Source organism: Juglans regia, chromosome 5, assembly GCF_001411555.2.
Source record: "Juglans regia cultivar Chandler chromosome 5, Walnut 2.0, whole genome shotgun sequence".
Taxonomy (NCBI): domain Eukaryota; kingdom Viridiplantae; phylum Streptophyta; class Magnoliopsida; order Fagales; family Juglandaceae; genus Juglans; species Juglans regia.
This window is the reverse complement of record NC_049905.1, coordinates 20,760,970-20,784,966: the sequence shown is the minus strand read 5'-3', so window position 1 is coordinate 20,784,966 and position 23,997 is coordinate 20,760,970. Positions and strand designations below refer to the sequence as shown.

General features: G+C 37.6%; 1 protein-coding gene across 1 annotated transcript; it reads left to right on the top strand.

The window, feature by feature from the left end:
- Positions 1–17,557: 17,557 nt before the first annotated feature.
- Positions 17,558–20,333, top strand: LOC108985387 (transcription factor MYB83-like). The gene is made up of 2 exons (XM_018957668.2): positions 17,558–17,961; positions 19,237–20,333. The coding sequence occupies exons 1-2, from the start codon at positions 17,612–17,614 to the stop codon at positions 19,910–19,912; spliced, it is 1,026 nt and encodes a 341-aa protein (XP_018813213.1). The 5' UTR covers positions 17,558–17,611; the 3' UTR covers positions 19,913–20,333.
- Positions 20,334–23,997: the final 3,664 nt, after the last annotated feature.

The following is a 23,997-nucleotide window of genomic DNA, read 5'->3' as shown; positions in this document are numbered from 1 at the left end:
GGCCTTTGGAAAAAGCTACAAAATTAATAATTTATGGGCATATAGAAATACTCACAACTTATTTCATCTCATTATTATAATTTTTTTAAAATAAATTGATATTGACTCCTAAGGCTGGGCGGCAGGATACCTCCACCTCGCCCCACTTGGTCTGCAGACGAGAGGGTGTGCAAGCGGACGCTCACGCATAGTTGGGAGCCGAGGTCGGGGCACGGGCTAGGCTCAAGTCCACACGGCCAGCCCCTATATTTACATATATTTAAAAAATAATTTTCTTTAATAAAACGACTTCTTTTTGGTGACATCATTTTATCCTAAGTTTTAATTTTTTTAAAAAATAATACAACGGCATTTAGGATTAAGTTTAACTTAAAATCTAATCCACCCCCCATTGCTCTCGTCATTTTATCCTACGTTTTAATTTTTAAAAAAATAATGCAACGTCGTTCAAGATTAGGTTTAACTTAAAACTTAATCCACCCTCCATTGCTCTCTCTCTCTCTCTCTCTCACCTTCTCGTCAGTGCCCCCATTTTCTCCTGAGTCTCTTCCCCTCTTTTTCTCATCCTCCTCCTCCTCTTCTTCTCACCCTCCTCCACTTTTTCTTCTCCTTCTTGAATCAAGAATGGTCATGAAACAATGATCACGAATGGTCATGGGTTTGTGAAGAGACCTACAACCATTTGGTGGTTCTTTATTTAGCTCTATTATTGTTTTGATTGTTTTAGATATTTTTTATTTTCCAACTTCTTGTGGATTTGTTGGTTTTTTTTTTCTTTTTCGGTTGTTTTTCACCGTGGGTGGGCGGGTTGAGGTAGATGGTCGTGGGGGCCAATCACCCCCCCCCTTCGGACGTCCAGACAAGCTCCGGTGCCTCGTCTGGACAGGGGCACCCGTTCACGGGGAGAGGTATAAGGGTAGTCCCTTTGCCCATGTGAGGGCGGGACAAGGGCACCTTTTTTTTTTTCGGGTGCGAGTAGCACCCTTAATATTGACAACGTGTTGGATATGTCAATAAACAAACCTATAAATAATTAGTAGATACAAAAAAAAAAAAAAAAACAATTAAGTGTTATAAGCCCAAGCCAAGTTTGCATCAATCCAGCCTGGACCTTTATGTGGGCTAGATTATAATCGAAGCCCGACCTAAAACAGGAAGCAAATCATGAAAAACTATATAAATCATTCCATACAATCGCTTCAGAGTCGCTCTCCTATTTCGGAAAGGATTTCCTCTTAGAGTAATGCTATATACAGTCGTGGAGTGTGCAAATGTCGTGCAGTCGCTTTGAAAAAGAGTGAGGTCCATTATTAAAAAATTATTATTTTTTCAAAGTGATTGCACGACGTTTGTACACTCACGACTGCGACTATCATTTCTCGTTTGTGTGCAAATGAGAGCTCTGGCAACATTTAAGATGTGTTGATGCTTTCATTCAATAAGACCATTCCGTTGAGGTGTATATACTCAACTTTTGTGGTGTATAACACCTCTAATGTTGTAGAATTCTGTCATATTGAATTCATTGCCATTATCAGATCGTAGAACTTTGATTTTGGAATTGAACTATGTTTCTACAAGCTGAAAAAAAGATTGGAAATACTGTATGGTTTCAGATTTCTGTTTCATGATATACACCCAAGTGCAACGACTAAAGTCATCTGCTATAGAAAGGAAATAACGAAAACCTTGTTATGAGGGGGTGGAAAAAGAACCTCATATGTCACAATAAATGAGATCAAAGATAGAAGTAGATTTTGCAATACTACTGAGCACTGGTCGTTGGGGTGCGTGATCTATATGGTCATAATCCCGGTGTCACGAACTCCACAAAAATAAAACGTGGGGGTCGAGGGCGCCACAAAGTTGTTGTGTGGAGGAGACTTGATGTGCGCTGTTGTTGGGTTGAGTAGGTGGCAGATGAGTTTTGAAGTGGCGGTGTGGGCGGAGTTGTGTAAACGTTCGGAGTTGATGGTATTGGTTGTTTGTGAAATAATTTTTTATTAATGAATTGACATGGTACTTTATGGGTATAAGTTGTTGTTTGAGTTATTGCTAACCGTTGGGAAGTTTTATGAATGTCTTGTGTGAAGAAGTGTTGGTTGATATGTGGACTGTTTCAATCCTTTTGTTTGGGTGGTGTCAATTCCTTATGCAAGCCATTGAGTGGAATCTGATTGTTTTAATTATATAAGTTTGTACTGTGCTGTGTAAGGTGGCTATTTGGGTTGTAAATAGGCTTTTAGACTGTTATGTATGGCATAGTGGGCTGGAATTGTGACTGTTTGGTATTATGTTTTGAATTAATGTTGATAGGTGGGCTATGTTCGGGTTAAGTATGGGTTGTTCAGGTTTATGTGGGCTATTAGAAGTAACATTGGACTATTTTGGGCCCACTTTTATGTTGACGAGTTAATGTTTGTTTTGGATCTTTGATATCTTGGAGCTGTTCATATTAGAGGGACTATTGGATTGTGTTGGTTCTCTTGGTGCTTGACTGTGGTCTTGTTGGTCTTGTTGGATTGGTTATAATCTTAACTTTTGGTAGGCTTATATGGTTTTATCCTTAAAGACTATAAACTTTACTTAGTTAAGTTAATTTACTAGTTTGGTTTATTTATTAACGTGTGCACAAACATTATATTATAGGTAATCGTGACATCGCTAGAGTTCAGTTCCAAAATTTAGAGAATACACTGTAAGAGTTAGGTAAGCAGGATTCCTATGTTAAACTTTACACGAATTGTTTAGATTGAGGTTGACTTTCTGAAAATTTTGCATGTTTTGTTATGAAATGAGAACTTGGAATAAACAACCTTGGTCGTTTACTTGCATTACTCATGAAATTTGTATGAAAGAGGGAAACTGTTTTCTGACATGCATTATGTAGACATGAGTTTTATTTTGTCATATTTTCTCTGAAATGTGAAAAAGAGCAATATTGAAAATCTGAAAATTTGTGCATTGATTAGAAAGATGCTCTGACTTTTGTTTTCAGTATGTGGGAATGATCTGAATATGTTTCGATACTCTATTTTGTTTTGATACGGCATTTGAAAACCTTTGGCATAGTGCACTGATTTTGTATCGAACTATGTCTTTGCTCTACTCTGCTCTGTTATGCTTTGTTTGGGTTGGTACAAACTTTTCTGTCTCTAAATACACCCACTTTGGAAACAAAGTGGTATTATGTGGTATTTCTTGTGCACACTCGAGGCTCCAAGAATAATAAAGGAAAGATTCACCTCAATCTCTGCCTGGTTTGGCCACGGAGGATATCACAATCCTATCACGGGGGTTAAATATGGTCTATGCTTTGTGAGGTGCTCTGATTTGATGTGAAGATGATGCTCAATTTCGTTATGCCAAAGTATTCTGGGTTTTATGTGTCTTAAAACTATTGCTCTGTTATGTTTGAAAACATGATTTATTCTGCATGATAACTCTAGAAAATATTTTGTTCTGCATACTGTACTCTGTAAATGCTCATGTTTTCACTCTAATATATTTCATCTACTTACTGAGTTGTTAATAACTCACTTCTTATCTTCAAAATATTTTTTAGATGATATGGAGGGTCTAGTTGAGGACTAGTAATAGGAAATGTGAGCATGACTAAGCTGAGGAGAGAGTGTCAAGTACCTTACGGTACTACTGTTAAAAGAATGAATTTTGATGTCTTTTAGATATATTTATGTATCTGGTTTAGCAGGACTTAAAAATTTACCAATTTATTATGTTGAGACTACTAGAAGATTGTGGACCCTTTAGTTTATGTTATTATTATAGTGATGACTTTGTGGAGTTTATATTGTGTCTATTTGGAAAATATGAGATTGTTTACTATTTATGAAATCTTTGGAGATTTTAGATGTGATGGGAGATAGTTTTATAAGTGACAAGTAATAATTCTCCAACCCATCCAGATACGGGGTTTTACAGAAATAGTATCTCTACCATACAACATCAAGTTTACAAAATTATTAAATGAGACTGGTAACAAACACAACACAATTAAGACTTGATCCTCATCATCAAGCTTAATATTAATATTCTTCAGATCCATAATAATTTTATTAAATTCATCTAAATGATCTGAAATAGGAGTGCATTCCCTCATCTTGAAAGTGTATAGTCATTGCTTCAAATACAAACGGTTGGTGAGCGACTTCTTCATATACAAGCTCTAGAATTTCTTCTAAAGACCAACATCGGTCTCCTCATCAGCAACCTCCCTCAAAACTCCATCTGATAGTGATAACAGGATAGCATTATGTGCTTTCTCATCTTCTTCTCTTGATGGTGCAGGAGAATCATCAGTCACCTTCCCATCTAATATTTTTTACAAACCTTATTATCGCAATAAAGCCTTCATCTTGATATGCCATAAACTGAAATTGTTCTGACAATCCCAAAGCCCAATACACCCAATGATCTAGGGATGGGCAGTGGGACCCCGCCCCAGCCCCTGCTGCCCCGCTCTGCCATGCGACCGCTCTGCTTCAGCTTCGCCCTGGCATAGTAAAGCGGGCAACTCCGCTCATGCGGGGGCTGGGCCCCCCGCCCCGCATCTAGGGCACCTAGCAGGGGCGGGTGGCGAGGAGAGCCCAGCCCCGCCCTACCCCCATTTATATATATATATTATTAAATATATATTTATATTTTACAAATTGTGTATATATAAATATATATTACAATTTATTAGACTTGTTCACAAAATATTTATTGACAAATTTAAAAACTACATAGTTTAAAAACTAATACACTACAATTTATACAAAATATGCACTAAAAAATTTAAAAATTACATAGTTTTTAAATTATAGTCATATTTACAAAATTTAAATTTATAATTTGGATCTAAAAATGTATTTTTAATTATTTTTACACTTATAAATAATTTTTAAATCAAATAAATGTAATGTTTTTTTAAAATGAAAAGAGGCAGGGCAGATTCCCAATCCGCCCCGCACCCCGCCCACCGGGGCGGGGGACGGACCCCCCGCCCCATGCGGTGAAGGGGTGCGGTGAAGGGGTGCCCCTGCTCCGTAGAGGCGGGTAGCACCCCTACAATGAACTCTTAGGATTCTTCATAAAAGGATTTTCTCTCTCTCTTTACAATGTTTGGCTGCTAATGAGTTGAAAAATACATAAGAAAAACATATATTTATAGTCCACAGCACGAGAACCTTAATTTTAGAACATTCGCTCCAGTGGAGTATCAAGCGGTGTCGAGCGGACGTTTAGGGCAAACACTCACTCAAGCTGACTGTCGAGTGAACTTGATGCAGAAGGATCTGAGTCAGATGATGTTGAGTTGTCATATTGTACGTTGACTGCGCTGAAATACCTTGAGGTGGCAGATCAGCGTAAAGATGGCAAGAAATCGTGATCTTTCCTTGATTAGGGCAGTTTTGGACACGTTTCGATCTTTTGGCCATAACTTTGGCTACGAATATCAAAATTGCGCATATGATCCCAATTCAAAAAGTTCTTTTCGGTGCACACGTCGTGGTCACTCAGCTACACTTAGTGTGCATCTTTTTCGAGGCCAAAATGAACCGGTTTACCCTCTAAATCCCTATTTTTAGTTATCTTTTGTCTTTTATAGTAATATTTCATTTATCATTTAGGAAGTGATTTTGAACCAGATTTGAATCAGATTTTTGGTAGATTACTTCTTTTATTACTTATTTATTTTTGGTATGATTAATGAGATTTTGTTATTTTTTGTAAAATTCTGATATAGTCGATTTTCAGCTATTACAACCCAGCTTGTGAATTGATTTGACGATTCTTGAATTTTGACAATTTTGAATTGCACATCAGAGTCATTTTCTCTATTTTTTTGGTGATTCTCTTATCTTTCTTCCCTGCGAATTATTTGCTGAAACTAGCCTGCAGAATAATTAATATCCTGCCGGATGTCAAAACTCAAGGGTTGGCCTCCTGTTCGAGTTGACCGTTGAGCAGGTGTTGAGTGAACTCATGGGTTGGATTCTCACTCAAGCCAAGGTCGAGCAACAGTCGAGCAGGATCATGCCAGGGTCGAGCAACAATCAAGCCAAGCTTCTGAGATGACATTTTCAGCAGAAAATCAAGCCAAACTCAACACCTAACAAGAAGCTCCAGATTAGGTCCATAGCCCGATCTAGGTCAAAGTCACGGCTGCCGGGTGAAGTTGTCCTAGGAGAGGGCTTTAAGGACTCTTCTCAAAAGGTCAAGGCAGTGAAACTTGCCAAGAAATCTGCCAAGAAGAGGAACAAGGATGCTCGTAGTGGTGAGGCAGATAGAGTAATCCCTACTTTGAAACCAAAGCATTCGTTATCAGGGAAGCGCTCTATTGGAAAACCCGAAAGACACTTGAGGTACATCACATGCATGGCTTTCTTTTTTTTATTGCATTAACAGGTCTCTCTCCCCATGTATCTGTATTTTGAAAGTGAATTTGTTTTTAATCTGCGAGAATGCTTTCTTGTTTAATAACTAAAATTTGTTCTGTATATTGAATAATGTTCATGGTCTTTACGTACGTATGCCTGTATCTATATATATATGCAGGGTGCAATATTTTTCCTTCTCTGCCTGTGTTCGTTTCAGGTGCTTCAGTATTAAGATATTCAGATATTTCACATGGGCTACTTCTATCCTTTGAAGTGGGTAAATTAAGCATGAGGACGCCAATATTAATGCAATCAGCATCAAGGATCTTTGGTTCTTGAGAGAACACCTCATGTTGAGTATGGAGCTCACCTTTCTTGTTATAGTATTATGCCTTCAAAAGTTCAGTCCTTTATCATTTAATGCAGAAAATTAATTTATATATTATCTCCAATTTATGTCTTAGATCCATATTAATGGTGGGAAAGTATTCATATGGAAGTTCACTTGATGCTTAATTTTTATATGTTTGGGACTCAAATGCAATCTTAATTTGTAAACTTTTATTTAGCTTTATACCTTGTATCTGTTTTTTTAAGAAGTCCTCCATGCATGATGCATGATACTGATAATATTTATTAGAGAGAGACTGTTGTCCATGATCTAATAATCTATCGCGTATCTCATCCTTAGGTAGGTTTTAAATTCAGGGGATTTTCTATATATTCACGAGATAATTCTTAATTAAACAATATGGGAAAAAAAAAAAAATCTCTCAGGACAAGTTGGTTTATGATTCACAAAGATAGCATTCTGAATATCTTGGGCACACTTGCTTCAAAAAAATCTTGCTAATTATAAAAAAAAAAAAAAAAAAAATCTTGGGTTTACTTGCTGTAAAGAGAAAACTTTTCTATAATTTTGTTTTCTGTAGATTGCATTCTGCTTGACAATGGGAGCAGTCTTATTTTTTTTGTTTTAGCAGAGAGTATGTCGTTGAGTTTTTTTATTTTTTTATTTTTGAGTTTGATAGTGGTTTTTTTGTTTTTGTTATTGTATTAATATATATATATATATATATATATATATATATATATATATTGTCAAAGTGTCTTGAAATTGGTTGTTGCTCCTAACCTTGTAATACCTAAGTTCAATTTTGAACAAGAAAGTTCGCTTCATTGCTGATGGTTTGATAGTAGTACTCTCATATTTCATTTTTACTTTTTTGTGCCTTTTGGGAAAATAACTGATTTACGCCATTTCATTTGAAACAATGAAATGGTCCATCATACAGCAAGGCGCGCACGAGCAAGATATAAGTGAACAATCATTTTATGATTGGGATTATAAGCTATATTATAGGAAGCCAATTGATCTTCTTTCCTTTAAATGTTAATGCAGATTGTTTTGCTGCTGTTCAACATATTGTTTGACCGATAAAAAGGAATTAACCTGCCAAGTAAAAACACTTGCTCGTTCCCATAAGCAAAGCTCCCCAAGTTGAGTCTTTGGCTTCCTTGGCATCTCTCTAATGAAAACTTCTACCTCGTCCAACAGCCGGGCTCCTGTACACATATCAATGTCCTTTGTAAACAAGAATTAGCTTTGTACATGGCATTAGAACAAAATCAATAAGATTCTTCCTTCCTTCAAGCTAAAGTCTCAGGTTCGTGACAAATTTGGTATCAGATATTGATGATTCTTTGCAAGAAGCGATTCATAAATGGTAGAAGGAACAAGGATTGGTAAGCTATTTCGAGATACTTTAATTAATACATTCAAGATGTGTGGGCTTGGTGTGATTAATGCAATGAAGGTGCCATCTAGCTAGATGTATTGGTGGCTCCCATCCTTATTATGGTGCTGATCCTTTTTTAGATTGGTGTACTGGAAGTGTGATGAGGCCAGGTGTGGGTGATGCCATCTTGAATGTGCTTGTCATGAATCTATTTGGTATGACCTGTTATGTTATGTTGTAGCTAGCCATTTTTGATAGAAAGATCATATCATTCATTCATAGGAAATCAAAGTGATTACAGACAATTATCAAGCCAAACGGCTTGAGAAATACAGTCCGGAATACAATTCCACCAAATAGTCATACTATCAACTTGAAACGCAGTCCTAGCCAACTTATGGGCTACCATATTGCCCTCCCTATAAACATGAGAAAACATACAAGCTGTAAAACACGGTACCAGCTTCTTAATCTCATAATATAACACACCTAATAAAGAATTAGACATGCTATCATCATTAAGGGCTTCAATACATAATAAACTGTCACTCTCCACCAGTAACTGAGAAACACCCATAGAGACACACTGCTGTAGGCCTCTAAATATGGCCAGAAGCTCAGCGCCCTCGGACCCTTCCATTAAACATTCAGCTCTACTCATCGCCATAAGAATACCACCCTTTTCATCCCTCAAAACAGCACCTACACCTGCCTTATCCCATTCTGAAAAAACAGCAGCATCAACATTTAATTTAAGCCAACCTGTTGGAGGTCATTTCCATTTGTAATGCTTCAAAGCTTGGACTCTTGATTGGCCTTGAACTTGATCAGAACTTTTCAGCAAAACAAGTGCACTTTCAGCCACCTTAGCAGGACTTAACAATTCCTGAGCATGTACCCACTTATTTCTTCTAAACCAGAATCCCCAAGCCAAAGCAAATAAAATAGGCAGCTTCTCATGCATTTTCCTCTCACACATTTGTAGAGCCAACTCAAATAAAGTAAGTTGCTTATCAAGAAATAAATCAGGGAGGTAAAAACGCCACACACCTTGGAGAGCTGCACAGTTCACCACGGCATGGGTTGTATCTTCCTTCTCCACAAAACAGAAGCTACACAAATCATCTGAGAGGACATGTTTCTTCACCAAGTTCACAGCAGTAGGAAGCCCATCCTTACACGCCCGCCAACCAAAAATCTTTATTTTATGCGGCACTCTCATTTTCCACAAGTGTTTCCAGAATTTTTGATGAGCATGCATATTAGAAGATTCAGCACACTGCAGTCCCATATGTGAATAAATGAACCTATAACAGCTTCTCACACTGAATAATCCATTTCTTTCATGTTCCCAAACTCTCCTATCTTCAACCGCATCTGAGTATAAAGGAACTTTAAGAATTTCTGATACTAAATTTGGATTGAAGAGGGCCCTAAGCTTTTGCACATCCCACATATTTGCATCCTCAACAAACAAAGAATTCACCACAGCAGAATTTATACTCTCATTTCCAGCACCTCCTTCTACTGTCAGCGGGAGATGTCTAGGAATCCATTTATCATGCCATATATTAACCAATCTCCCATTTTCGAGCCTCCCAAATATCCCTCCAAGTATAGGAGGGACACCTACCGAGACTTGCATTCATAAAGCTAGTGTGAGGGAAATATTTAGTCTTTAGTAATCTGTGTAATAAAGACCCTACATCTTGAGATAATCTCCATCCTTGCTTAGCTAGTAACGCAAGATTAGGAGATGTTTGGATTCGAAGATGACTTGAGATGACTTGAGATGAGCTGAGATGGATTGTGAATAGTAATGAGATGAGTTGTGAATAGTAGTGAGATTTGTGAGTTAAAGTTGCTGAATAGTAATGAATAGTAGTGAGATGAGTTGAGATGAGCTGAGATGACTTGCGAATCCAAACAAACCCTTCTCAAGTCTTTAAAACCCAATCCTCCATTAGACTTCTGCTGACACAATTTAGACCAACTCAACCAATGAATTTTCCTCTCAGCTCCTTTTTGGCCCCACCAAAACTTTGACATCAACCCTTCTAACTCCATACAAAAGTTGGAAGGGAGGAGGAAACAACTCATTGTAAAGGTGGGTATAGATAAGGCAACTGCTTTTAAAAGAATCTCCTTCCCCCCTTGTGACAACAGCTTCTCCTTCCAAGCTTGAAGCTTTTGCCATACCCTTTGTTTTATAGACTGAAAAGCACTTTTCTTTGACCTCCCTAAGATCGGTGGAAGACCCAGATATTTTTCATATTGTTGGATTTCACAATTACTTCACAGGTTTTTAATCTCATTCTGAGTGACTTCACTTACATTTCCACTAAAAACAATAGCTGTCTTTTCTTTATTAATACGTTGGCTTGAAACTTTTTCATATCGTTCCAACAAAGATTGCACCCTCCTATTTTCAGCCACCTCCGCCCGACAAAAAACTACACTATCATCTGCAAAAAGTAAGTGGTTAATGAGAGGAGCACCACGACAAATCTTGACTCCAGATATTTCATTTCTCGACCCTGCCCTTCTTAATAAAGAGATCAGCCCTTCAGTGCAAATGAGAAATAAATATGGGGATAATGGATCCCCTTGTCGTAATCCCCGAGTAGGAATTATATTGCCTCTCGCTTCCCCATTAATTAAAACAGAAAAGGAGACAGATTTAATGCAAAACATGATCAGCTCAACAAAACTCGGATGAAACCCCATCACTTCCATTACGGACTTAATAAAAACCCACTCTACCCGATCATAAGCCTTACTCATGTCTAACTTCAAGGACATAAATCCCTTCTTTCCTTTCTTTTTGTGCTTCAGAAAATTGACCAGCTCATAAGCAATTAAAACATTATCAAAAATAAGACGCCCCGGGACAAAAGCGCTTTGACTCTCACTTATAATACAAGGCAGCACAGTTTTGAGTCGATTAGAAAGAGTCTTTGCAATAAGTTTGTAAAGCACGTTACACAAACTAATGGGCCTAAAATCGCCCATTTTAACCACACATTTCTTCTTGGGAATCAAGACAAGATGAGTATGGTTTAGAGAAGTAGGGAAAGAACCTGAGTTGAGTGCGTGAAGAACTGCTGCAGTAATATTGCCCCCAACAACATTCCAATATTTTTGGAAAAAAATTGGAGACATCCCATCCGGACCCGGGGACTTTGTTGGGCTCATTTGATTCAAAGCTGCCTTAACTTCTTCTGCTGTGAACTCCCTCATCAAATCTGAATTCATTTCGGCAGAAACTCTCCCTGACAGAGAAGCTAAGAATCCCAAAGAATCAGCATCCGTAGCTGGGATGAACTAGTGAATAAGTCTTTAAAAAAATCAATAATAACCCTATCCCGCTGAACACCCTCTTGCCACACACCAAATTCGTCTTGGATCTTAAAAATCTGGTTCTTTCTCTTACGTTGAGAAGCCTTCATATGGAAATACTTCGTATTACAATCACCCTCCTTAAGCCACAAAGCCTTTGACCGTTGTCTCCACATGATTTCCTTTCTCTCTAACCAAATCTGTACTTGACTCCTCGCTAGATTGAGTTCTTCAATAGGAACCATATCCGAGTCCCTCTCCTGCAGATTGTGTAAAAATTTCTGTGCATTATTGAGTTTAGCCTGAACATTACCAAAACTTTTTTTATTCCATCCTTGCAACTGATTTCCACACTCCTTAATCAAACCCAAAGCCTCATTCATAGTAGCTGGACCCTCACTCCTCCCCCAAACCCCTTTGATAATGTCTTCACATTCCGCCTCACCAACCCACATGGCTTCAAACTTAAAGGATTTTTTAACAAAATGAGAATCAACTTCTCCTTCTAAGTTTAACCAAATAGGTAAATGGTCAGAGTAGGCGGCCACACCATGCGTCACACGGGCTCTAGGAAAACTGGCCCACCACTCAGAATTAACCAAGCACCGATCAAGCCTTTCTCTAATGCATTTATCCCCAGCTCTACGGTTTGACCAGGTAAACTTTGGCCCTAAATAACCCAAATCCCTCAGTCTACAGACATCAACTACCTCTCTAAAATCTCTAAGCTGTCTTTCAGGCCTAGGATTGCCCCCGCTTTTCTCATGGGCATGCAATATCTCATTAAAATCGCCCAACACCAACCACGGTTTATCATTATCACGACATAAGGATTTAATCAGATTCCATGAATGATGCCGTAAATGAGTTTCGGGAAACCCATAAATAGCAGTTAAAAACCAGTGACCTTGCCGCAAACATGAATCTTTAATAATAGCATCAACATGATTAGAAGAATAATTAATAACAGATAGATCTATCTCAGCATCCCATAATAACGCAATACCCCCTTTCCTTCCTTGAGAACTAATACCCAAACAATTTTGAAAACCTAACTTGTACTTACAGGATTCCATTTCGCGAGTGGACAATCTGGTCTCCTGCAAGAACAATACATCGGGTCCTTCCCTCTGAATTAAATCACAGAGGGTACGAATGCCACGTGGGTTCCCAAGCCCACGTGCATTCCAACTACAAATTTTCATGGATCTCGGCGTGGCTGCTCCACAGCCACCGCCGATATCTCTGAGTGCGGAACGGGGGTCCCATCCACTGCTGGTTCTTGAGCAACGGCCATTCGCTTTGAGGAATGCCCATTAGAATCGCCTACCGTCTTCTCCCCTTTTCGTTTTCTGGAAATCCCCTTCGACGCCTCACGCCCAAACTTAAGCTTCTGAAAACCTGGCTTTGTCGTTTCATGAAGGACCGAAGTTCGTTTCCATTTATTGCTATTAACTCCATCAGGCCTTTTGATAAGGCCCTCCTCATAAAATGCAGCCGGATTGTTTAGACCCATTTGTGCTGGCCCACCAGGCCTTAGGACATTATTGTGGGCCTTAGTCGGATCTTTCTCAGAATTAGATTCCGGCCCATTAACCCTTTTCCGTAATTTCTCACCCTGCTCTGGATGCCCCTGCCTCCCACGTTCCGAAATAACCGTTTCCTGACAAGCTGCAGGTGTCTTCGTTGCAGGTGGATTTTCAGACAGAGCAGAAGCACCACCTTCCATCACCATATCTGGTCCCCTCTCGACCACTACCGTACTCGCCACCTCCTTTGAGCCCGAATCGGGAGATATCCCCGGGGAAGAACCGGACCCCAGCTTGACGGGATTACGTCCTCTGTTTTCCACCATCGATGGTTGCACACCAGCCCGAGTACCAGCTCGGAGCCACATACCGTAAGGGAAATCCTTCACAGCGACCAACTCAGGACCTCGTATAGAATTAACACACTCTCTTTCGCTATGTCCCAAGCATCCACACCGGTAGCAAAATATGGGAAGTGGTTCATAAGAGAAACTGACCCACACTGGTTCTCCGCCTCCAATCGTGAATTTGGAACCCCGCAGCAGAGGTTTATCAACTGGCAATAGGACTCGTACTCTCAAGAACTGACCCCATTTCATATCCCCTGCCTCCACATCCACCTCCTCAACCGTACCCATTTTCGAGCCTAATAGTCGACCAACATATTCGGTGCGGGCCATTAAAGGTAAGTCGTGGATCCTTACCCAAAAATGGGCTGTCGTCAACTTAATCTGATGAACCTGGCTCCGGCCATCAACTTCAGCCATTAAGACCAAATGATTATCAAAAGACCAGGGACCCCCCCTTAAAACCTTCTCCTTATCCTTTATACTTTCAAACTCGGCGAGCATAAGAGTGGAGTCTAAATCCCTGAACTTCACCCCTAACACTAAATGCCAAGCTTTCCTCATTGTTCCCTTAAAAATCTCCCGATGATAGTGTCGCTCTGTAAATAATTTCAAGATCAAACACTGACCGCTACTCACGAACTCATCTGCTAGCTTTTCCGGTTCCACCACCACTTCTGCATTCTCCTTCTCGGTCAGAGATAACTGCTGATAGAGATTTTGGAGAGAGTCCTCCATTCCCGGTCGTCACTGCACTGGCGGCAGTAGAGAACGCCTCTACGTAGATAACCCTTGGAAACCTAGAGAGTAGCCAGATCTACTTTTAAATCAGGCTAAAGAGCATAATTTTGCCAAATACGATGACTTCACGTGTGGTAGTGCGTGAGTAGTGTTGTGCTTGGTTAACCAAATCTACCAAGAGTTCCTTCGGCTTGGGTTGCATCTGACTGCCTTTGATGATACCAGAATGCATGCGTACACATCGATATATGATGTTCATGAAGGTTGATTGTTCAAGAAGATGTCTAAGTTCTTAGTGTTGGAAATGTTGTGTTCAAGGAGATCGATGCCAACTTCTTTCATGTATGTGTTGTCGTAATCACTTAGCTTCTGATCTAGCAGCTTATTATTGAAATATTTCTCTTGGTTTAAAGTAGCTAGGATTAATTCATGACCGTTGAGTACTATCATGTGTGCCATGCATGAACCTAGCAAGAACAAAACAAGCTAGCTAGCCTGCCAATACGTGTAATTAATTACGTATATATGTGGTTTAGATCAGATCAAGTCGGATGGCAATAGCTAGCTAATTATTCGTTCTGATACAAAAGACCTAAAACATGCATATGCATGGGACCCATTTTGTCAGGCATGCATGCATGAGTACTACTTTCGTGAGACGTTGCCAAAGGAGATCAAGTCGAATATCTCAACCAAATTCCTAGCTATATAAGCTGTAGGTTATTTGTATTGGGAGTCCATTAGTAATTTGGGTGTTCTTTTGGCCGATTAGTTTACCACATTATACGTAATTGCCCTATGAGCTGGAAAATGTATATATGATGGAATATGCCAATTATTTGCATATATATCCAGTTGACAACATGTGTGTCTATCTATATCTTAGGAGGCGTACTAGGAGTACTCCTCCTATACATATATATATATATATAGATTTAATATTTCTCGATCGAATTTATTCTTTGAATTATCAAAATAGGAAACAATTAGAGAATCATGAACTATATATCAATCCTGGTTATGATTCCTGAGGGAAATGCTAAACATCCTACAATTTTTAGTCTTGCAAACTTCAAACACAATAAGGAAATGACTTATTTGTGGTTAATTATTTTTTACAAAAATGACTATTTCTTATTAAAATGAGTCTATTTTTATCGTAAATAGTCATTCTCGCTATAAAATATAATCCGTCACAAATGCTCGTATGTTTTTCTTATAGTGATGTGATTAGTGAAACATGATTACCAATATAATAAATATTGGTTTGAGTTTTCTATTTTAACTTTTAATTTGTGTAGCTAGAACATGTTATATGTAGCTAGAACATGACATATACTGATATTATATATATCGGTATATAATATGTAGCTAGAACATGTGTAGTAAAATTTGCAGTAATTGTAGCATCCCTCTTTTCCTCATGAGAATATAATGATAGGTCTAACTTTAATTCTGCTAATTCGTTTAAGAGCAGTGTTAGTAGTACTGTTTATTCTGGATTTTATGATCTCTAGTCACATTAATATAAGCTGATGCAATATCATATTGCAGTTGATGTATCAGATTTTAAGTGATTTCATGGTCAATCACTTATATATATGAAAAGCCATATAAATAACATATAATAATGTATCCAATATCCATCCCTTCTTAATTACACTTTCCTGTTCTTTTCATATTGAAAGAAAACCTCAACGAAAGCAATCAAGAAGGGACAATTCTGATATGTACCATCTAGCTAGCTAGCTTCTAAAATCCATCCAACCCGGGCTTTCCAAATACATGCTAGATAGCTCAGCTCATCAGCTCTTTTGCGGCTGTTTTCATCGAATAGTGACAGTATCCTAATTCAATGGCGGCCCTAGCTAGATGACCATCATCTGCATCACGACATATATATATATATATATATATATATATATATATACGTACGTACCCTATTTCGATGACGTCTAGCTGCTTCTTCCCTTTACTTGGTTTGGAAATGGCCTGGCTTTATTTTGTTGGTCCAGTCCTTTCAATCTCAATTAAAGCTAGGAACGTACGTTTCCTTATCACACGGGTAATCAACGTGCATGCCCAAGGGGACAAATTAACCTAGTTTTCATGCATGTACTAATATTACTGCAGCTACCCTTTTTTTCAGTAGCTCTCTAATGTGCATGCATGCATGTCTCCTGATCATGTGATCACATAAATATATATATATATATATATATCTTTTTACTATATATTGACAGATTAATTTTGTATGTATTTTTTGGACTCTTTAATTAGCAAGTACTACAACGTTATAAATCGGTGCTCCGGTCTCGCAACAATGATTAATGATGTTTAGTTAGTTATATAAATATTTCCATTTTATGTATATTAATATATATTACTTGTACTTTTGCGCATGCACTTGCTTTTAGTGTGATTAATCATGAGAGTATTTGAAGGAAGCTAGCGGCCAATGCAATATATGACGTGTTCCCGACGATATATATATATATATATAATATAATATATAATCTTGCTGATCATATTGATATGACTGCATATATATTTAGAAATTTCAATATATTTCTTCTCCGACTTTGATAAAAACAAATCCTATATTGCCACATAGAGATCTCAGAACATTAATATAATATTGAGAACCTTTTAATTTAGTGATCATAATCTATTAGTCTGAGGGGAAGATTCTGATCTGCCATTGCCATTGGTTCGTTAAAGACCTTTGATGTGGATGTTTTTAATTTTCTAGTAGTACTTCAGAAGATCATTATATCTATATATAATGGAGTGAATTCTACTTTTTCTTCTATAATTTTCCTATATTTATGGACTTTTAAATTAGCTAATAATTAATTATATAAAAAATATATATATAAATCCGATGGAAGCTATGTGTTAATGATTTGGATCCATTGATCAGCATGCGATATTACGTGGAGTATTATCATTATGTTATGTTATATAGTACTATATATATATATATTTTATTTGTTGTCTTAAGATGCACGTGTTAGCTAGTGCACAAAGCTAGGGATCATCGGAGGGAGATCATCAAAGTCGACAGATCGATCGAGAATATATGGGTGAAAGGGAGATTATGTGAAGTGGAAGCAAATACATTGGCAATTGGTTATAAAGCCAAACTTTCACAATATATATTTTCTTCATGACTATACCGTGTGAGTGATGAGATTGGTAATAGAAAAAAGACAAGTTTTTGGTGTCATGGAGTCAAAGACAAGACGACCATCTCTCTCTCTCTCTCTCTCTCTCTCTCTCCAGGTCCCCCTCCAAACCGTTTTCTACTCAGACCCATCAACCAACCCTTCCTCTCTCTCTCTCTTCCCTATATTCTAAGCAAACCCCACAGCCATCAATATCATCATGGTCATTTTTCCCACTTCATAAGCCTCCTCTCTCCCTCTCCCTCTCTCTCTCTCTCCCTCTTTCTCTATAAAGAGTTCAGTAACCTACATCAAGGGCCAGTTGGGATTGAAAAAAATATATACATACCTCGTACATTTGGATATATGCAGGTTACAGATCAGCCTCTGAAAATGAGGAAGCCAGAGCCCTCCTCCTGCTCCTCCTCCTCCTCCTCCTCAGCTGGGAAAGACATAATGAACGTCCAAAATTCCAACAACAAATTACTTAGGAAAGGCTTGTGGTCACCGGAAGAGGATGACAAGCTCATGAATTATATGCTGAACAATGGCCAAGGTTGTTGGAGTGACGTGGCCAGAAATGCTGGCTTGCAGAGGTGTGGGAAGAGTTGCCGCCTGCGTTGGATTAATTACTTGAGGCCTGACCTTAAGCGTGGCGCATTCTCTCCCCAAGAAGAAGCCCTCATCATCCATTTGCACTCTCTTCTTGGCAACAGGTTCTTCATTCCTTATTAATATATAATTTCCCTCATTCATCATATATCATTCTCGTGCTAGCTAAACTAATTACTTAATCTGTTGGTGTTTACTTTGCATTTTTCTTCTCATTTTTCTAACCTTTTCGATGCATTAGGTGGAAAAAATTATGAAAGCTAGCTATAGCATATTATATCATATATGGTCCGTTATGGCATTATATTTTTTTATTACACACACACACACACACACATATATATATATAATAATTATGCAATACAAACGGGTCGATACATGAATATCATGCCAGCCACCTTTATCTAAATTAATCGTGCTTGTTTTGAAAAAGAAGTTCTTGAATGAGAAGTTGATCTCAGCCAGCTAGCGGCCTAGGAAAGGGAAGCGCGCGCAAACAGACAAAATAATTACACAATCAGCCTAGGTTTCAGATATCAATAGCCTGCAAATTAGATCATGACAGAGATGTTGATCTTAGCTAGTAGTACTACTCGATCGAATATGACCATTCGTACATTCTCCCAGTGAAGTCTAAAAATTAATACATGCATGCATATATCTTCATCATTCAATAAGATCATGACAGAGATGTTAATCTTAGCCATATATACTTGAATATGACCATATATATATATGTATGCTAATCGTAGATTAATTCTCCTGATGAAGTTTAAGTTTATATATATATATATATATATATATATATATATCACATAATTACTATGTACGTGTATACATACATGCCATGCATGCATTCGAGGAGTGATATTTATCTGAGCTGAAAAGTACATTGGTCTCTCGAGCTCAGCTTTGAGTTGAAGACACTCCACACACACACACACATATATATATATATATATATATATATATAATATTTAACAGTTTTTAATTTTTCATGAATTTTTTAAGCTTTCGTGAAAAAGCATCATTTAGAAAGCATAAAAATATTGCAATAATTCAATCGTCCGGCTGACACAAAAAGTCTATATATTGTCTAGTACTACTACTGCTTTTAAATATATATGCTCGATCAGATTCTTGTAGATGACAAAAGTTGACTAAAAAGGAAAATCGGTACCAGGGTGTGTCTGTATCTACCCTTTGAGTTCAAGACACTCCTCATCTTTTTGTGTTCTAATTTGGCATGCAAATCGTGCATTCAGCAAAAAAAATTAATAATACAGTAGTACTGCTAACTGCACGCATCACACACTTTAGCAATTGAGTGGATCTGACACTTTCCTTGTTATGTTTCTTGATCTTTTGATTTGAATTAGGTGGTCTCAAATTGCAGCACGCTTGCCAGGACGAACTGACAATGAAATAAAGAACTTTTGGAATTCAACTGTAAAGAAGAGGCTAAGGAACTTGCAGTCAGGATCACCTTCACCAAACACAAGCGATTATTCATCATCGCCAAAAGATCAAGTCATGGGCGGGCTCATTTCCATGCAAGAACAAGCTGGCATCATGCCCATGTACATGGATTCATCATCATCATCATCTTCCATGCAGGCTATGGCCCTAAACCAGATGGTCGATCCATTGCATATGCTCCAGCATGACCTAAACATGTCCAATAATATTGCAAGTGGACACTTTAATGCACCACAATACATGGCTCAAATTGATCTAGGTGGAGATGATCTTCCTGGAGGAAATGGGGCCCAGCTTGGAGATGTTGATATTGGGTTTGATGGGGAAATGTTTGTTCCTCCTTTAGAGAGCGTAGGCATTGAAGAGCAAGTTGAAACAGAAAATACATATAATAGGGCAATGAATAATAACACCTTCCATAACACGAACAACAACAACATTAACAGAGCAGAAAACTTAGCTCGGGTTGGAAATTGTTGGGAGGTAGAAGAGCTTAGAATGGGGGAATGGGACTTGGAGGAGTTTATGAAAGATGTTCCCTCCTTTCCTTTAGTTGATTTCCAGTTCAGTAATTGATTCATGAACTTCCAAATATTTCCCGGCCCGGCCATCTCTCTTTTTGATATCTTATATAGGATATTATTTCTTAATGTCAAACTCCTCCTCCTTCCATATATAGAACTCTATACCAAAATCCTATAGTCATAGGCCAGGTTCTGAAGAACTAAAACAAATCCTACCCTATGGCTTTTGGGTTGCCTTACAACTCATCATGAGTTGCTTCTGCAGTACTAGTGTATTTTTTTTTTTTTTTTTTGGGGGGGGTCTCTAAAGTAAAGGCCAAACTTAAAGGAGTACATATATTGGTGGCCATAAAATTCTTGTATGTATGTATACCTTAAATTGTGTATTATAGGGAGAGAAATTTGGTCATTTCTGACCATCCGGCTATTTGTAATAATCTTCCCTTCAAGTAGATCATCATAGCTATATATATAAAAATAGAGAAGACACACCAGATTAGTTGGTTATATGTATGTATGTATGTATATATATATATATACAAATATATAAAAGTTGCCTTTTTTCTATTTTTTGGGCAAATGTATAAGTGGTAGTATTATGAAATGTACAAACTAAACAATATTGAGGTGAAAGTTGTTATTAGTGGGAGATTAGTTGGCTGTGTAAACATTGATGAATTTGAGAATCTCTTCTTCTTCTTCTTCTTCTTCTCTCTCTCTCTCTCTATCACGCGCAATTAAACTCAAACACACATTATACGTCCCAACTACCCCCCTATGTACTCAAAGCAAGCTAGTGGGACATTTTTCTTCAAATGAGGTTTAATCACATAATTAGTTGAGATGTCCACTTGGAACTCGTGAAGTCTTTGTTAAGGAGGATTTAGTCAGCTTGATCTCATTGTAATATTCCATTATTCTAATAGGTCAGTCTCTCTCTCTCTCTCTCTCTCTCTCTCTATAACATATATATAATATTAATAATAATAATAATAAATGGGTGCATGATATTTTTAATTAGGGGGCAACTACTACAACTTTTTCACCACCTTTTATCGCTAGCTATGCGTAAAGATGGCAAAAGATGGCCACTTTTTTATAATTATTCTATTTGAAGAACAATCAATGCAAATTAAAGTTATCCATGTTCATGAAAACCATATGTATATTCAAAGAAGTGAATAGAAAGCAATCTTGGAAAACGACCTCGATCATCGATCGATCGAAGAATATATATTATAGTTAGGGAAGAAGACAATTGGTGGCCATGCATTTAATTCACTCGATCGATTGACAGATGAAGAAAAAGGTGGTCATTCTAAGTCATTTGGCATTAGATCTAGTTTTAACGTGCCATAACCAACATATAATAATATATATATGTGAGGAGCATTAGTTATTTAATTTGGTAAAGTACTCTATTGGATTGGACATTTCAATTGTTTTTTGTTTTTTCTCCAAGCAATGCATGCAATAGGAGTTGTTTGATCCAGAAGCTAGCTAGCTTATTATATATATATATATATATATAGAGAGAGAGAGAGAGAGAGATTAGAGTAATTGGTACCTCAAAGCTGAAAATTTGGGCCTCCGTACGTACTACTGCTCTAATTTTGACGTCATACTGTATTTAGATGTTGAGTTGAGTTAAGTTTTTATAAATAGTAATGAATTGGAATAATAGAGTAAGTTTTGTGAGATCAACTTAAAAGGAGTTTAAATATATTTGAATGTTAAAATGAATTTAGATGTATTTATAGAAAATTAAAAAATATTGTAGATTCCACGTATAAAGAATTTAATTTTAAGTTGAGATGAGTTTAATAATTTAATAGTTGGGTGTTTGAATGTTAGACTTAACTTAAAATTAGACTGAACTGAGTTGAACTCAGATAAGTTTAACAACCAAACGGAGCGCCTCGTTTGGATTCAAATATGAGTTGAGATGAATTGAATAAATATTGTTAGAATATTATTTTTAATATTATTATTGTTTTGGAATTTAAAAAAATTGAATTTTTTATTATATTTTGTGTGAAAATTTAAAAAAATTGTAATAATGAGATGAGTTGATATGAGTTTCGAATCCAAACAGAGGCTTAATTTGATAGATGGGGGAATGGCATAGTCTGAGCATTGGCATTGGCTTTATTAAAATCATATCTGAAACTTGATAAAAAGTACATATTTTTCATAAGTCTAAAACCTCTCAAGCCATAACTCCACATTAGATTAATTATTGAATTCATTAAAATAATAATATAATATTACTTTTTTAATAATAATATTTTTAATTTATTTTTTTGCATATTTTGCAATTACACTAACTATATGTTAATTAATAATTTAATTTGATATTTGGTAATTACACTAACCATATATTACAATTATACTAATAATATGTTAATTAATAATTTCTAATCATCTTCAAGCTCATCTCCCATTGAAGACTACAATCATATAGTCAACAATTCCTCTTCTTGAAAGCAACACATCAAGATTTCAATGACCAGACAAAAAAGTCCGTAGCTCGGGAGTTGTTCTTCAACATTTTGAAATTAAAAATCCTTTGACCTGTGAACAATATTACTTCAAATTTGAAGAATGAATTTGATTTACTGTAACTCAAATCTTGAGCTGAAGAGTTATAACCACTCTAATACAAATGCTTTCAACTATATATATGCAAAATTTATATTTAGCTGGACTTTTGACGGAACCAATGTCAGTGCTCCAAGGCCATATATATGTGCTGACTCCCAACCCATGACGACTCTAATGCATTCACACATGCATGGAAACGTCGGCGGCATAGGCAATCACACAGAGATATATATAATATATACATATGTATATATATATAATACTAGTAATGGAGTAACGTCCAAGGGATGTTTGTCTAATTTAGTTAATTAAAAATATTATCATATTTAAATTATGTTAAAACTCTAATTATTTATATAGTTTTATTTTCTTAAAAATATTTAACAAAATTTTATCATTTATTTAATGATGAAATATTAGTATTTTATAAAATAAATTTGATAGTTTATGTATGATATGATATTTATATTTTAATTATCTATTTTAAAATAGTTTAAATCAGTGATTAAATTTCTACCGTTTGATCAAATTTGGGACTTAAGATAAGGGGTTGGGATTTAAATCCCCAAAACTTTCATTTTCCCTTTCTCCCCCTCTCTCTCCTTCCGCTTCACGTCTTCCCTCTCTCTCACCCAATCTCCTCCCTCAAGCAACCCAACGCTACCGTGCGCCACCAACCACCTCACCGGCTTCCCCTCATGTCGGTGACCAAACCCCACCATCAAAGCCCCTTGGCAACTCCTCCCTTAGCCGCACGCGAGCAACCCGAAATGGGTCTCAATGCACGGGTTCTCCACCCTTGTGCCACTGCGGCTCAGCCCCAGCTCCACCAAGCACCACCACCGAGTTCCCCTCACGCTATGGACCACTTCCATGAAACCCACCACTCGTAGCTCCTCCCTCCCACTGACGCAGCACCTCTACATGCACGAGTTTCTCCTCGTAGCGCCGCCGTTACCCAACCTCACGCCACCGCACCACCACTGTAAAACCCAACTCATTGCCAAACCCACGTACGTGGGTAACGCCTCTTAATTCATCATGAGTTCACGCCATCTTTTCTTTTTCTTCATGCATGTTTCCCTTCCCTTTGTTTTAGGTGTTCTGTTTTCTATTTATAGCCTATATATAGATTAAGTTTTTCTCAACCCTAATTTCATTTCCTTTGTTCTCTTCACGCCTCAGCCACCCTAAGTCGTTCAGTCATCACTCTCCACTGTGAAACTCAGTCCAAACCTCACCACCGTGCCCAGCCATGCGGAGCTGCCACCCAACGCCCGTAGCCTCTGTTGCAAGCCCCGAAATTCTCTGTTTTAGTTGTCTAAAATAGAACAACGTCCAAGTCGCTGCAGTCACGCTCCATCGAGAGCTCCACCACGCTGTGCCCCCACGGAAATTGCCGGCGAGGACCTCCCATCACCCCGGTAAGCTCACGCCATTTCTATTGGTTTCTTGGTTCCTTCGGTCTCTCTCTCTCTCTTCGTGCGACGCCGTCGAAGACAACACTACCACCTCAGCCCAGCTCCCATCGCA